This window comes from Dermacentor variabilis, chromosome 7 (assembly GCF_050947875.1).
Source record: "Dermacentor variabilis isolate Ectoservices chromosome 7, ASM5094787v1, whole genome shotgun sequence".
Lineage (NCBI taxonomy): Eukaryota > Metazoa > Arthropoda > Arachnida > Ixodida > Ixodidae > Dermacentor > Dermacentor variabilis.
This window is the reverse complement of record NC_134574.1, coordinates 47415959-47429784: the sequence shown is the minus strand read 5'-3', so window position 1 is coordinate 47429784 and position 13826 is coordinate 47415959. Positions and strand designations below refer to the sequence as shown.

General features: G+C 46.2%; 1 protein-coding gene across 1 annotated transcript in view; it reads right to left on the bottom strand.

Moving 5' to 3' along the window:
• LOC142588615 (glucose dehydrogenase [FAD, quinone]-like) overlaps window positions 1–13826 on the bottom strand; it is a 76235-nt gene that overhangs the window by 51189 nt on the left and 11220 nt on the right. Inside the window, exons 4-5 of the mRNA XM_075700450.1 lie at window positions 1793–1924; window positions 913–1046 (exon numbers count right to left, since the gene is read on the bottom strand). Coding sequence (XP_075556565.1) covers window positions 913–1046; window positions 1793–1924 — 266 coding nt within the window. The remainder of the gene's footprint in view (window positions 1–912; window positions 1047–1792; window positions 1925–13826) is intronic.

The window sequence follows — 13826 nt, the reverse complement described above, 5'->3', positions numbered from 1 at the left end:
GAACTCGAGCAGTCGCTGTCACAATGCTGGAGGGATGAAGAGTCCTGACAGCGAGAAGCGATCGCTTTGTGCTGCCTCTAGTTTCACCCTAAGAACACCTTGCACTACCAAATAAATGAAAGCAATCTTGAAAATACTAAGAACCTCGATTTCACTATTGAAATTCCAAATATAACAGATCAAGTAGCTCGAATAAATGTTCAGATTGTCTTGAAGTGCCACTGCAGACTTGTACAGCTGGGCGAACTTACCAACTGTGATCGAGTAGACTCTGTGCATTACATACCGGGTATTTCAACGAACACTGAAAATTTTCTAAAGGTTGCCTGTGGTCGATAGCACAACTCGAGTTCATGAGCTGCTCTACTCGAAAAGGCGGACATTACGTGCACAAAGAGCTGAAATGCATATTCGACTTATTGTTAGAAATTTAATAATTAGGTTTTTACTACTTACAATAATGCCCGAAGTGGCAATTTACTAATTCTAGCCATGGAGGTCACAATGTCAATTCATTTCGAACGAATTCTCAGGATGACTCCAGTTTCTAGACATGAATACCGGAACATTGCGGAGAAATCCATTATCGTTCCAGTCACTTTCTCAACAAAACATCGTTTTATTCATTCAATCACAAAAGTAACCGGAACGCCAATGCATTTCTCTACAAAATTCAGGAATGAATGGGGGAAATGGGCGTAGTTCAGTTACGATTACGGGGCAAACATGGCTTGAAGAGAGAAGTAGATACTGAGAAACAGCAGCACCACAATGGAAAATAAGCGCGAAAGCGTTTTCCCTTACTAGCGCTGTTAGATTATTAGTGGCCAAATCTTTCTGCAAAAAAAGAAATTCGGCTAAGACAGTCCCTTTCGCGCTGCTCTTCGGCATACTTTAACGCGACCAATTTACTTTCACCTTGGTAGCTGTGCTCAGGAGAGAGATATGAAGGTTTTTGGCTCTCTCCTTAAACACTGGCCTGATGAAGCTCTTGGCTGAGCTCCAGCGACGACCGTCCAACACAGTAGACTGCATGGGTGAGAAACCTGCGGCATAATATATAGGAGCATTTCCATGAAGGTTTCCTTAACTTTTCAGAGGTTGCTCGCCGCGCCTTTCTTTTTTCCGGTGCTCGCATGGCTATATATTACGTATTGCTACTGTCATCATATCATTAGGTCTAGTCAGTGCAAATCATTTTATCTATAAAATAGACAATGATATCTCCCATCTACTTTTGAAATGACCATAGGAGTGAACAAAAAGCCTACCGGATGTTTCAGCTAAGACCAAGTCATAAAAAGCAAACGTAGACGCTACGCGTCTTGAATAGGCGCAGTGTTGCTCTGGGTCATATGGAGCACGTCATAAGATTTTTCCAATTCGCCAAGCTTCGTAATTAACAAATATTTTTAATTACATTTTCAAGTTGTAACTCTACCGAAAAATTCTAAATACAAAAGTTGTAGCGCTTCTTCAGAAACATCGGAACATTTTACCTACGATAACTGTCCTGTTTTTGTGAGACTTGGCCTTCTTTCACGCTTTGCGCATCATGGCGCTAATGAAGAAGCCGCAACGATCCATTAGGCAGGAGGCATGAGAGCTTACACGTATTCCGGACAGCTGAAGAGGATTACGTCAGAAAAACGCTCCATTTGCTAGTTAATCTATGTAATCTACACCTTTATGATACTGCTATACTTAACCTTTTATTCATTTTGATATCTTGTCTGCACACAAGAAATGATCCAAGACAATTCGTACAAACCACATTAATACGAGCCCTTACCTGTCTGCTCTCCGGCGTTATAGTCGACGATCTTGAAGCCTAACTCCTCACCGGCTTTCAAGAACGCGGGCTGAAGCTCGGTTTTCGTAACAGCAACGGTCACTGGTAGCTCTCCCTTAAGACCTCGATACGCTGCAAAAATTACCGATGGTTCTAAACAGTCCAGCTAGGTTACGTATTGTAACCATTATTTCATCACTGAATGGCAAAGAAAGGATGAGCATGAAGTCAGTATTTACTTAACAATTAGTTAACTACGGAAAGCATTAGAAGTACTGGTGGGTCCTGCACAGCAATCGGCTAGCGTAAGCTATCATGTTTTACACTCCGTCCTTCCTTTGAACTAGCATGGCACGGAGACCTATCCTACTTGCGTCGGTGTTGATTTCCGCCTTGGCATCTTCGAAGTCGCCGTTTCACTTCGTCAATAGAGTTGTCCTTCTGTGTTTGCGATAGAAATTCGATGCGTGATTTCGTGACATGAGTTAATGGCTCCACAATACTTGAAAAGTACTTTACAAAGCGCCTGTAATAGCAACACATGCCAATGAAACTACGCACTACGTTCGAGTCGAGGGGCCGTGGGAACTTAGCGATGACAGCTGCCTTCTGAGCGTGGGAAGGACTCCAGACTTGATGATGATGCGGCCTAGGAACAGAAGTTCTTCCTAAGCAAAACTACATTTTTCCAGCTTCAGTGTGAGTCGACATATCTTATCTCTGGTGCTATCTGAAAGAGCCTCCGGTAATCGTAAAAACTCGTGGCAAAATCTACAAAGGCACTGAAGTAGACTAGAAGTACAATACATGTATTCGGTGAAAACTAGATTACGCTGCTGAAGTTTGGGATCCCCATTATATAAAGGATGTTACGCAACTGGAAAGAGTCCAAAGAAAGGCAATAAGATTTATTTTTGATAGATACAGAAAGCACGATTCGCCATCCTTATTGATGCAGAAGTACAATGTAACGACTCTCGAGGTTCGCCGGAAAATTAGTCGTCTTGGCTTTCGTCACAATTGTCTTGCAGGGAAAGCTAAATTAGTTCTTCCCAATTGCATAAAAGCTTTACCTGCAAGGACAAGTAGACACAGCCGTAAGTACTCTTTATCGCCAATTTTCGCTAGCACCAACGCACACAAGTACACTTTTTTCCCTCGAACTGTCCGAATGGAATTCCTTGCCCCGACAGATTTTTGAATCGGCCGACTTTATGAAGGTACTCGAGTCTCATATTGTAAACTCCGATGGATGAACATTGCTACGGTCTTCGTGTTCTGTTGATTTTTGTTGTTGTTGATCTTCGTTACATTGAATGTATCCTTTGTAGCCCCTCCTGCCAGGGCCAAATTAGTAGCCTGCAGTATTGTGTGAATAAAATAAAATAAAAATAAGAATAAATCCGCCTTTTCAGTTCGGCCAAGGCTGTGCTATCACGAGCTCTAACGTTGTAGGTGTAAAGCCCGAATGACATGACCTTGAACTCGAAGAGACTGGCTGGCGTGATAAACGCGGTCTTTTCTGGATTCACATCGTCAACTTCAATTTGACAGTAACCGGTGTTGAGGTCGATCGTCCAAAAGTACTTAGCATTGCAGAGCCGGTGTAATGCATCCTCTGTCCGTGGGCGGGGCTTATGTCCTTCTTAGTGATTTTCTTCAAGTGGCCATAATCGACCCAGAATCGCAGAGTTCCATCCCTATCTTCTCTGAGACTACAGGAGACGCCTACTAACTCTTCGATGACTGGATAATTTGTCGCGCAGCATTTTATCGACTTCCTCCTTTATGGCTTCTTGTTCAAGTGTCGAAATTCTCTATGAGCTCTGTCGTATTGGCCGAGAGCAATCTTGGGGGATTATATGGTGCGTTGGAAGTGGTGCTTGTCCAATTCTTGATGACGACGAAAAACTGGCCTTGTGTTGCTGGAGTAGACCCTGAGCTGTTTTTCCTTATCCTCGCGAAGACTTAGATTATTATCTAATGTTCGTTTAGGAACAGGTACCGTAGCTGTAGCTACGGTAGATTGGGATCGACAAATACATAGCCGACAGTTGAAACCTCCTCAATGTAAGCAACTTTCATGCATTTGTGCAGGTTTGTAAACTCTGGGCTGAAATTTGACATCATTACCTGCGCTTTGCCTCCGTGTAACTGCACCAAACCCGTTGTGAGGCCGATTTCGCGGTTGAGTAGCATGTTTTGGTCGTTCGCGGTGATGGATTCTATGGCTTCGGCTGCTTCTGCCACTACAGAAATGATGATGCTGGCGCGAGGCAGAATGCGCACTTGGTCTTCAAGTATTCTCAAGGAACGCTGACAAGAAGCCCTCTCCGGCTGTATCGCTTCGTCCGTGGAAAGCGTTATCGACTTGGACTTTAGGCGAATGACTGCCCCGTGTTGATTGAGAATGTCCATGCCGAGAATTACGTCCCGTTAGCAGTCTTGCAGGATAACTAGGGTTGCAGTGTTAGTCCTACCATGGACTGTAACTCTTGCAGTGCAGATTCCAGTGGGCGTTATATGGTGTCCTCCAACTTTCTGTTTATGAGGGCGGTCCCATGTAGTCTTGACGACTTTCTACAGCTTGGCGGCGAAGGGTCCACTCGTGAAGGAGTAGTCGGCTTATGTGTCTACTATAGCAGTGACGGTGTGGCCATCGAGAAGCACGTCGACGTCTGTGGTTCTTTGTCTTGCATTGAAGTTGGGTACTGGCGTCGCTTCACAGCTGTATCGCGTTTTTCTGTATCTGGTATGTCCTGCCATTAGGTGTTCTTTTGTAGGCGTATTCTTCGTTTAGAGGTTTCCTAGGGCTGGCGGCATGTCGTTCCTACGCCCTTGAGATAGAACTTGAAGCGTTGTCGCCTTCGATGGAGTATATGCGGTATTTCGAGGTACAGCACCCGCGCCTCCATCGGTTGCTGGTTTTTAGTCTTCCGGATGTAGACTTACAGACTGGCCAGGGGCTGGTCCTGTGCGCAGTTGGCGCCGCGTGGACAGGTAGCTCCTGGTGACGATGATATTACCAGGCGGTTCGCCTAGCTGTGGACGCGGCGCCGCTTGGGCGAGCCCTCGTAGTCCCATTTCGCGATATGGACGTAAGAGCTAGACCTGAACTGCTTCTTCGCAGTTGTAGCACAGCGAGTGGTGGGCGTTGGCACGTCAACATCAGTCTTCCTTGGGAAATGACCTGGGCGACTGGTGGACGAGATGGTGGTGGCGGCAGACGACAAAACTGCGGGCAACAGCAGCGCAGCTCGTTGCTTCCAGCTGGGGTTTTGGCGATCTTAGAAGTTCTGCTAATTCCAGTGACCACTAAAGCTCTTCCTTTACTGTGACAGCGATCGAGGCATCTATGGCTGAGACCTTAGCCACAACATCTGCAGCACTTCCCCTGTGACCGCTCTGGTCGTCTCGCGAGGGTAGTCGGCGCTTAGCGCTTGAACTTCGGCGTAGTTTGTTGTATCTGCACGGCTGTTGTATTGCCTGGTGCGCATTTAAAGCGTCCTCTCTAATGTTGTGGCCTCCAAAATAAACTGTGTGACAGCCTTAGGTTTGTTGCGCAACAACCCGGCAAAGAGCAGTTCTTTCACACCCCACATCAGGAACACAATTTTCTTTTCTTCATACATGTCAGAGGTAAGTCATCGCCTTCGTGAAGATCTGGATTTTCTCGCTCGTTAGCTTTACTTAGGTTTACTTACTTTACTTTACTTAGAAAAGGGCCCAAGAAAACTTGGGCCCTTTCATTGCGTAGGAATTTCGTGAAGGTATTCAAGAAGTTATCACGAAGTAGGTCCCGTGTCGTCAAACCTTGTACGAGCAGCGCCACCGAAAGAAAAATAGTCATGGCGCAACTTCTCCTCGCTGATCTAGTTTTGGACATCGCAGTCCTTTCGTTAGTCTCCAGCCCGGCTTCAAAGTACAAATGATGATCTACGGAACGCCGGTGGCTTTCTTGGCTGTCGAAGTACGACGGCAGCTGACGATGCTGTTTCCGCTATCATAGATGTTCGCTTGGTCCTGGACTGTCTTTTCTTCAACGATAGTAGTCCGTGCTCTGGGCGCAGGGTTTCTAGCCTCAGGCTTGCTCCATGACCTGGGACGACGTTGGTGCTGTCTTCGGGTTTCGGGCTTAGATCGTGGCTTTGCGAGGGCATTCGGTACATGAAATCATAAGCACCGCCGTCAAATATCACGTAGTAGTGACGGTGAACAACACAGTAGCAAAACTGTGAAGGACGAAACCAACCTTTTATTGGGCGAACCTGTGCTGACAAAAGCAAGTAAGACTTTAAGGACAACGATAGCGATGAACACAGTTGTCGATCGTAGAAAATCTGAGCGGCTCAAGCGCGTGGGCTTTTATACGTCACTCGTCAATGGGTCCAGTGTAATCGCTGGTCTTAGCGTGGTTTGCAGAAACTACTACACAATTCGTTTCGCGTATAAAATCTTATTCAAGAAGGTTCTGCGAGGACATACACAACCTATAGAATAACAATAAGATTTGAATAAGTACTAAATCGTGCTGGCATGGCTTGAGCTCTGCGATACCTTTAAGTTATAGCTGGTGAAATGCAGTCCCCCAGAAAAGGATAAATATTTACTCGTGGCAATAAGCACTACAGTGCAAACTGATCCTAAATCTCAAGTGGAAGTTTGGATCAGTCCTACACGTGTGTACTTCTGCAGCTTGTGTTTATGTGCAAACTGGGCCAAGGAAACCGAAAAGTTCTAACAAGTCATTAAAATAGTCTTTATATTGCTCCTGTGACATATTGTTAAACGAAATAATTTTTTACGGATGACTGAATCATTTGCAGTTTAAACCCTGTAGAATCTCCCAGTGTCACGGACAGTGCTCATCAATATTGAAAAATGTTCCATATAATTGGAGCAGAGAATTCCGCAATCCCGCCATTTTTAATAAGAACTACAGTATCCAAGCCTTTCCTAAACTTTTATTGCTAAATGTTGTTGTCCTAACTTCTGCAGTTCTCACTACGGTACCTTGCTCGAATCTCCGTTAGCAAGTGTATGGTCTTTAAGCATCCGCACTTGGATGTGGCACAGTAGAGAAACGAGAAAACCTTCACAATACAGGCTGTCCCAGCTAACTTCAACTATGATGTTGAATAAGCAAGTATATTATACCATTAGAAGATTTATATTCTCTCATCAATATTTTCCCGCCACCGGGATAACATTTTGTGCTAATAATATGGCCGCTTTCAAAAGCATCATTGCGGCTATTGCGTAGGCTGCACCTGTCACACGGGACATGCCTATCGCAATCAGTGGAAGACAGCACCGAGAATTTCCCTGTTTTGGGCGGTTGCCGAAAAGGGAAGTTTGTGGAGGTAACTTCCTAAAATAACTTTTGGGACCAATGCCATTGCCGCTCGATCAAAACAATATATAGCGGTCATGCCAACTGCGTCGCGACGCGCGGTGACGCAATCACGTGGCCTCGTATTGCATGCGGTATGAGTGAAAGTATTACACAGGGCACAGCACAATGAAAGCATATGGATGGGTTACATGAGAGTGCAGTACGCTTTTCTACCAATCGTAATGCCTTGAATTCAAGAATTAAGCTTTTCTTAGAATGGATTTTTGTTAAACGAGACATCATGGGACTAGGTAACTAAGCTCCGTTTATCAGTAATTAAATATATCGAGAGATTCTGCTCAGAAACATCTGTTTCATTTACTTCAGCAGAAGCCAAAGACTGGAACGGCCTTTCCTGCAACATTGCTACTATCACCTACATATCCAGCTTCATGCAAAGCGTAACAAGTAGTTTTTCGCATAGAACCACTGTGACAATGATACCTTATTTGGTACAAACCAATCCGTTATGTAATACCTCATCGGTGACCTTTAAGGAAATAAAAATGGAAGAAATGAGATTGAAGAGGGTGCTCTTTTGTAAGGGGCAGATAACTTATTTGCAATAGCAGACAATGTATGTAGCAGATTTCAACACAAAGCTTCTGACAAGGTTTCTAATTGAACTCAGCCGTTTTCGGGAGAAAGCAGCACAGAACATTATTAGAAAAAGAAAAACATAGATTCAATTATGGAAGAAATGAAAATACGCGTTTTAGTAAAGCAACCATAATGTCGCCAATAGCCTTGATTTTTTCTCAAGTGTGATCGCATTGTGTATGCGTTACATGTGATTTAGAAAACACTAAGCAAACTCACAGCTCACAATCATTGCTTACTCAAACAAACTAGAGCAACCCACGATGACAATGACCCCGAAACGACAAAATTACCCACCGGGCCAACAAAAGCTATCAAAACAGGTCTTGGCGATAGAGTAGAGAACTGGCAACAAAACCCGAAAAATGAACGCGCTGACAGTGAGACTTGTTCCTCCGATGTGGAGATTGCCCACTCATATTTCATTTCAACATTTTCATTTCCGCGAACCCGGAATTGCACAACAGGTGGTTCCGTGTAACGAACTTTTCTGCATTGCCTCTTTGCTAAAGCAACTGGTCATTACAGTCTTAGTTCACTCGCGCGGTAATTCCGTTTAAGCGGTTTACTTTCATCGACATTTTCCTCAACTACCCGGGTATATTTATAACTTTGCCGAAAAATTACACATAAAATTTATCCTGGTGGCGAAACAGGGCAGGCAACAGAAAACAATCTTCTCATATTCTCATATGGTACAGGTTTTATATAATAGATGGGATCTACGTTATCAGGTGCACCCTTTGGGGGGAACGTTAAAAAGTTAATTGCTTAACAAAAATTCTGAAACAAAAGACGGTACATCTGCAGGACCTGCTTATAAAAATGGCCTGTGTGAAATACACATTTGTTGTCGAGATACCTAACATCGCACTAAGCGGATGCCAGGCAGGAAAAACTTGCAACAGAATGCATCTCATGATTACTGTGATGACAATGCCTTAGCATCGAATCCATATAGCAACACAACGTATCGCCACCGTCTGAACGAGCTATGCGTGAGGCGTGTACTGCTGTCGGACTCCTCTTGGTCACGTGGCTAAGATTGCTCAGCGCCATCTAGCGCCGTCGATGCGAAACCTGCGCGCGACCTTGAACATGCAAGAAGCGCCGGTGAATGCGAGCGCTTAGGAACGCGTCATGCGGCAATCGGGTTCCTCTCTCGCACTTCCTTCTGCAAAGGCTGCGCTTTCTAGTGGTACTGCCTGGAAGTCCGCACGTAGCCTCCGATAAAAGAAGCGTGGCGCGCTGGTGCCTCCGAAAGCTCATAATTGTTCCCTAGCTTAGCCGCAACCTCAGTGGCACATACCCAGTGAACAAAGTTCGCAAGAGCTTCTGTGAGGAGGAGCACATATCCACTCATTTGTAGTCCTTTCTTTCCTGATGCCGCTTCACTGCTCGGCGAGCTGGGCGCATAGGAAGCCAGAGGAAATACAGTGTTGTGCCGCGCCTTCTCTGGGGATCACGGCCTACGCTGCACTTAGCAGTGAGAGTGGTCACATACGTTTAAAGTTCTTGTGCGTTTTTTGCGCTGTCAAATATTGTATAAACTCCGTTTCTCTTTTCCTTCTATCTTTTCTTTTTAAGTTTTGTTTCTCTTTGATGTTCTGATAATTTTTTTATTGTTCCTAGCGCCTGCCTGTATTATCTGCATTATACACAGTGCACTTGCGCTTAACCTTTTCATGCCCTCCTATGTAATGTCCTAACGGGTCCTTAGGGTACTAAAAAAGATAAAGAAAAAATACTGCAGACGTAAATAATTTTGTACGTAGTTTTTAGCATTTTAGGAGATGTTGTTGTCTGTAAACGTTTGGTAAGAGTTCTTACTATAATCTGAACCCCTACGCGACAGCATGCTTTTACATAAAGTCTTTTCTCATTCACCAGTGCTTTCAGCACGCCCCACTCATGTTAGCGACGATGTCGGCGTTGTGATGGAAAATTCTGGACATATCCTCAAAACACTGCTTTGTTAGTTTGCAGCACAACAGTCAGATATTTTAGGTGCATAAAGGCCGCGCCCCGGTGACGGCGAAGTGCTCCTGCAAAGTGTGGAAACGCCGACTTCCGAGATAATGCTGGTTTTAGTTCAGGGCACTTTATGTGCTATCCAGCCCCCATAGGAGATACCAGTGAACATACCTATTGAATATATGGCGCAGGTCGCTAAAGCGCTGGCGTGAAAGGCATTCATTGAAAAGCGGCGCTTACTCCGCGCACTTTTTACACTACCCGCTGATGTGTAAGGTTGGAAATATACAATCTCTTTCGCCATTTTGGAGGCACACTTTCCCAGGCGCATATAGCTTATTACAAGCGGGTGTCAATGATGTTCATTGAAGAGTGGCACCCACCTACTGGCACATTCTCGGTGGCCCAAGTACCCATAAAAACGGTTCATTTGGCGACCAGCACAGACTGAATGGCATTTATCCAGTACTGCAAGTCAGTGGGAAAGCGGGTTCGTCAGTGCACGCTTGCCTTCCTCTTCGCGCCAGCTCGCGTTCGGCCATTCGGCTAAGCACACAGAAAGTGTGCTTGGCAGTGTCCGATTTGGTTCCAAGTTTCATGTTTACGTGCGCCACGCAACCATGTAGGCCGCAGTTCCATGCTTAGCGTTTGAACGGACGGCGCACGTGCGGGCAGGCCCTCAGTGAAAGACGCAATGGCAAGGCATTGGTGCATAGGAGTAGCAAGCAAAGAGCCACCACTATGTTGGTGTCAATGCCCGTACTGACTAATGTTTCATTCTCGTTTAAGGCGAACGCGTTGCTAGGCTCCCATTGCAGGAACCGTCCGAACCTGCCAAGCCGCCGTGCCAAGAACTACGACAGCACGGCCAACGAATCAAAATGGTAGCGCCTTCCTGTGTACTGACCATCAGCTGCGAAGCAGCCGAACGCTGCACTTGAAATTTATCAAGCGCGTGACTTGGCCGCACGAGAGTGAGGGTGTCACTCGGTGCAGCATCAAAGCAGGCGCCCGATGGAGATAGCAGCGCCGTTGTGTGGCCCACAGCCGCTCCTGCGCCCGGAGTCGTGGGCCGCGTATATTTTATTGTGACTTTGCATACATACATACATACATACATACATACATACATACATACATACATACATACATACATACATACATACATACATACATACATACATACATACATACATACATACATACATACATACATACATACATACATGACCCACGAAAATTGCTTGAAGTACCCTAAGAATCATCAAGCACTATATTTTCCTCGTGCCTTCAATAAGAAAAGTTACGACACAACCCATCTCACGTTGAGTGTCGATAGTAACGTGATTAGCATTCAAGAAGCAACTTAGGCACACGTCACAATGGTGAAGAGAAGCTAATTTAGAATCGTAGGGTGTCATCCCAAGACTTCTGTTGCTTCGACCATATGGGAGATAGACTTCATCAGCTTACTTCATCAGCTTACTTTTGGATGGCACTCCCTTAGCAAGGTAACCTATGAACATGGCGGAATGACCAAGTAGGTATAGCGTCGAGCAACAATGAATGTCTTTTGACGGCGGAGGCATGGCGACTTTGAGAAGGCGACTGTGAAATGATGACAAAGATATAGTGACGACAGCGTGACAACGACCTCATAAGGACAATTGGATGACGATAAATGCATAACATACATCATATGTCGAATCCGAAATGAGAATGAATGCAAGCACAGAAAAGAAATTACATCGACAGAACGACGAAGGCAGTGTCACGACGATCACATGACCACATTGCGAAATTGTTTCTGAAGTGACGATGCTAGTAAGAATTGTGGCATGATGACGACGGCATGAAGACAATGGTATGACAACGACTGTGTGAGGATGATGGCATGGCGACGATGGCAAGAAGAGAGTGAGATGACAAACTTACAGTGACGACGAAGGAACGACCATGACCGCATCAGTACGACACTACGACAACCAATACATGACGATGATGGTTTGACGACAGCGCAACGACGAAGATGACATGGAAAAATATATTAGGACATTGTGATCAAGAGGAGTGTTTAGGACGATGGCGTGACGACAATGGTGTTACGACGATGGCATGTCAAAAGTTGGATGACGATACTAAAGATAAGGCAATAGAAAGCCGTGGTGACATTGAGGCGATAGTATGACACTGAAGTCTGATACCAAGACGATGATAGGGGCCACAGCGGCGTAACCAGAACGCAATGAAGACAATGACTGAAAAACTGCGGAAAAAATCGCTATTGAATGACGACATCATGCTTACGTTAGACTGATTGAGAAGGAACGGTGCCATTGGAACGACAACGGCAGTATGACCTGACAGCATGAGAACACAGGGGTGACGTTTCCGAAGTGATGACGACGTAAGACGACAGCCTGACAATCATGACATGAGTAAAATTGTTTGACAGTGACTGTGCGATGACGACTCATGACGTCAATGGGATGACGAATTTGAATGACGACGATAGAATGGCCAAGACTGCATCACGGTGACAATTGGGCAACGAACGGATGATGAAGACGCTAAGGCGACTATTACTTGACAACGATATGGAGATGATGGGACGACGACGCGTGCATTACGATGATGGCGTGGCAAAGACAGCATTAAGAGAGTCGGGTGACGAAAATGGAGTGACATGGGCAGAACAGTCGCGACAGCATCACGACGATGGTATGACAATGAATGTCGGACGAGTGCATGATGATGACATGACCAGAGTGCAATGACAAAGATTGAATGACTATGACGTAATGACCACGAGGTGTCACTACCACGACAAGATACCTAGTAGCCGAAGCTCTTAAATAGTTTAGAACACTAGCAAAGCGTCAAAGGCGTGACGACAGTGGCATGACGAGAGTCCGACGTCGAAGCTGGAACGACAACGATTGAGCGATCATGACAGCAAGGCCAGGAGCACATACTACCTAGTGGTTAACGCCAGTAGACAACATGTGTCGCTGGGTCGGAGCAAAAGGATATATATATTTCGCCCTCTCAACAAGCAATTCTACAGGAACGTAACTCTAAAATTTGAACAAAGCCTAATTAAACATGTTGAAAAACAAAATTTTCTCGGGGTAAGGTTTCAAGGCTCCCAAAAGACAATTTCAAGATTATGTTGTGACCGAAGCGACTCGTAGTCAAGTCGCTCCAGCAATTTCAAGTAGCCCGGGCCGTAGCCGCGGCATGCAGCAACAACTTCGAGGGAAGAGACCTGATCACCAGGCTCCGCACAGGATCCAACATAATAATCGTGAGCACGCCGAACGAGGATGCCGCCCAGCTCGGGAGGCGCATCACTAGCCTCACGATCGAGGGACGCTCATGCGACGTGAACGCTTACGCGGCGGAACCGGAAAACACCCGGCGTGACGTGATACACGCAGTGGACCCCGGAGCGACAGCGGAGGAAGTGAAAGCCGACTTGTGGACGTGCACAGAGGTGGTTACCATCCACAGCGCCCGAAGACTAGGCAAGACCAAGACGGCCGTCATCACCTTTGACGGACCCACCACACCGAAACACGTCATCTACTACGGAGACGAGTGCAAGAGCTACGCGTACCGGTCCACAAGACAAATCTGCTACGTTTGCTGCCAACAAGGTCACCGCTCCGACGTGTGCCCCACACAGGACGCCACAGCTTGCAAACAGCGCGGGATGCAGAAACCGCCAAAGGATCACCAGTGTACCCCGAGATGCCTGATCTGCGGAGGCAACCACGCTACCTGATCGAGGGAGTTCCAAGATTGACTAAAGAAAGCGAGGGGGGTGCGAGGGAAGGCCAACGGCGGCAACAACGGCGGCGGACGCGAAAGCAGACGCCGCAGCCAGGACGACCACGGCAAGAAGCCGAGGTGGTTCAGCTCGGAGGGGGAGACTTCGCGGAGCCGTTCACGGAGCCGGTTACGGTCCTTTCCGCCCCTGCCGCCCCTGGCCATCATGGGAGGGAGCCAGCTGCAGCAGCAGCAGAAGAAGGAGAAGACGAAGAAGGAGCCTACACGAAAGAG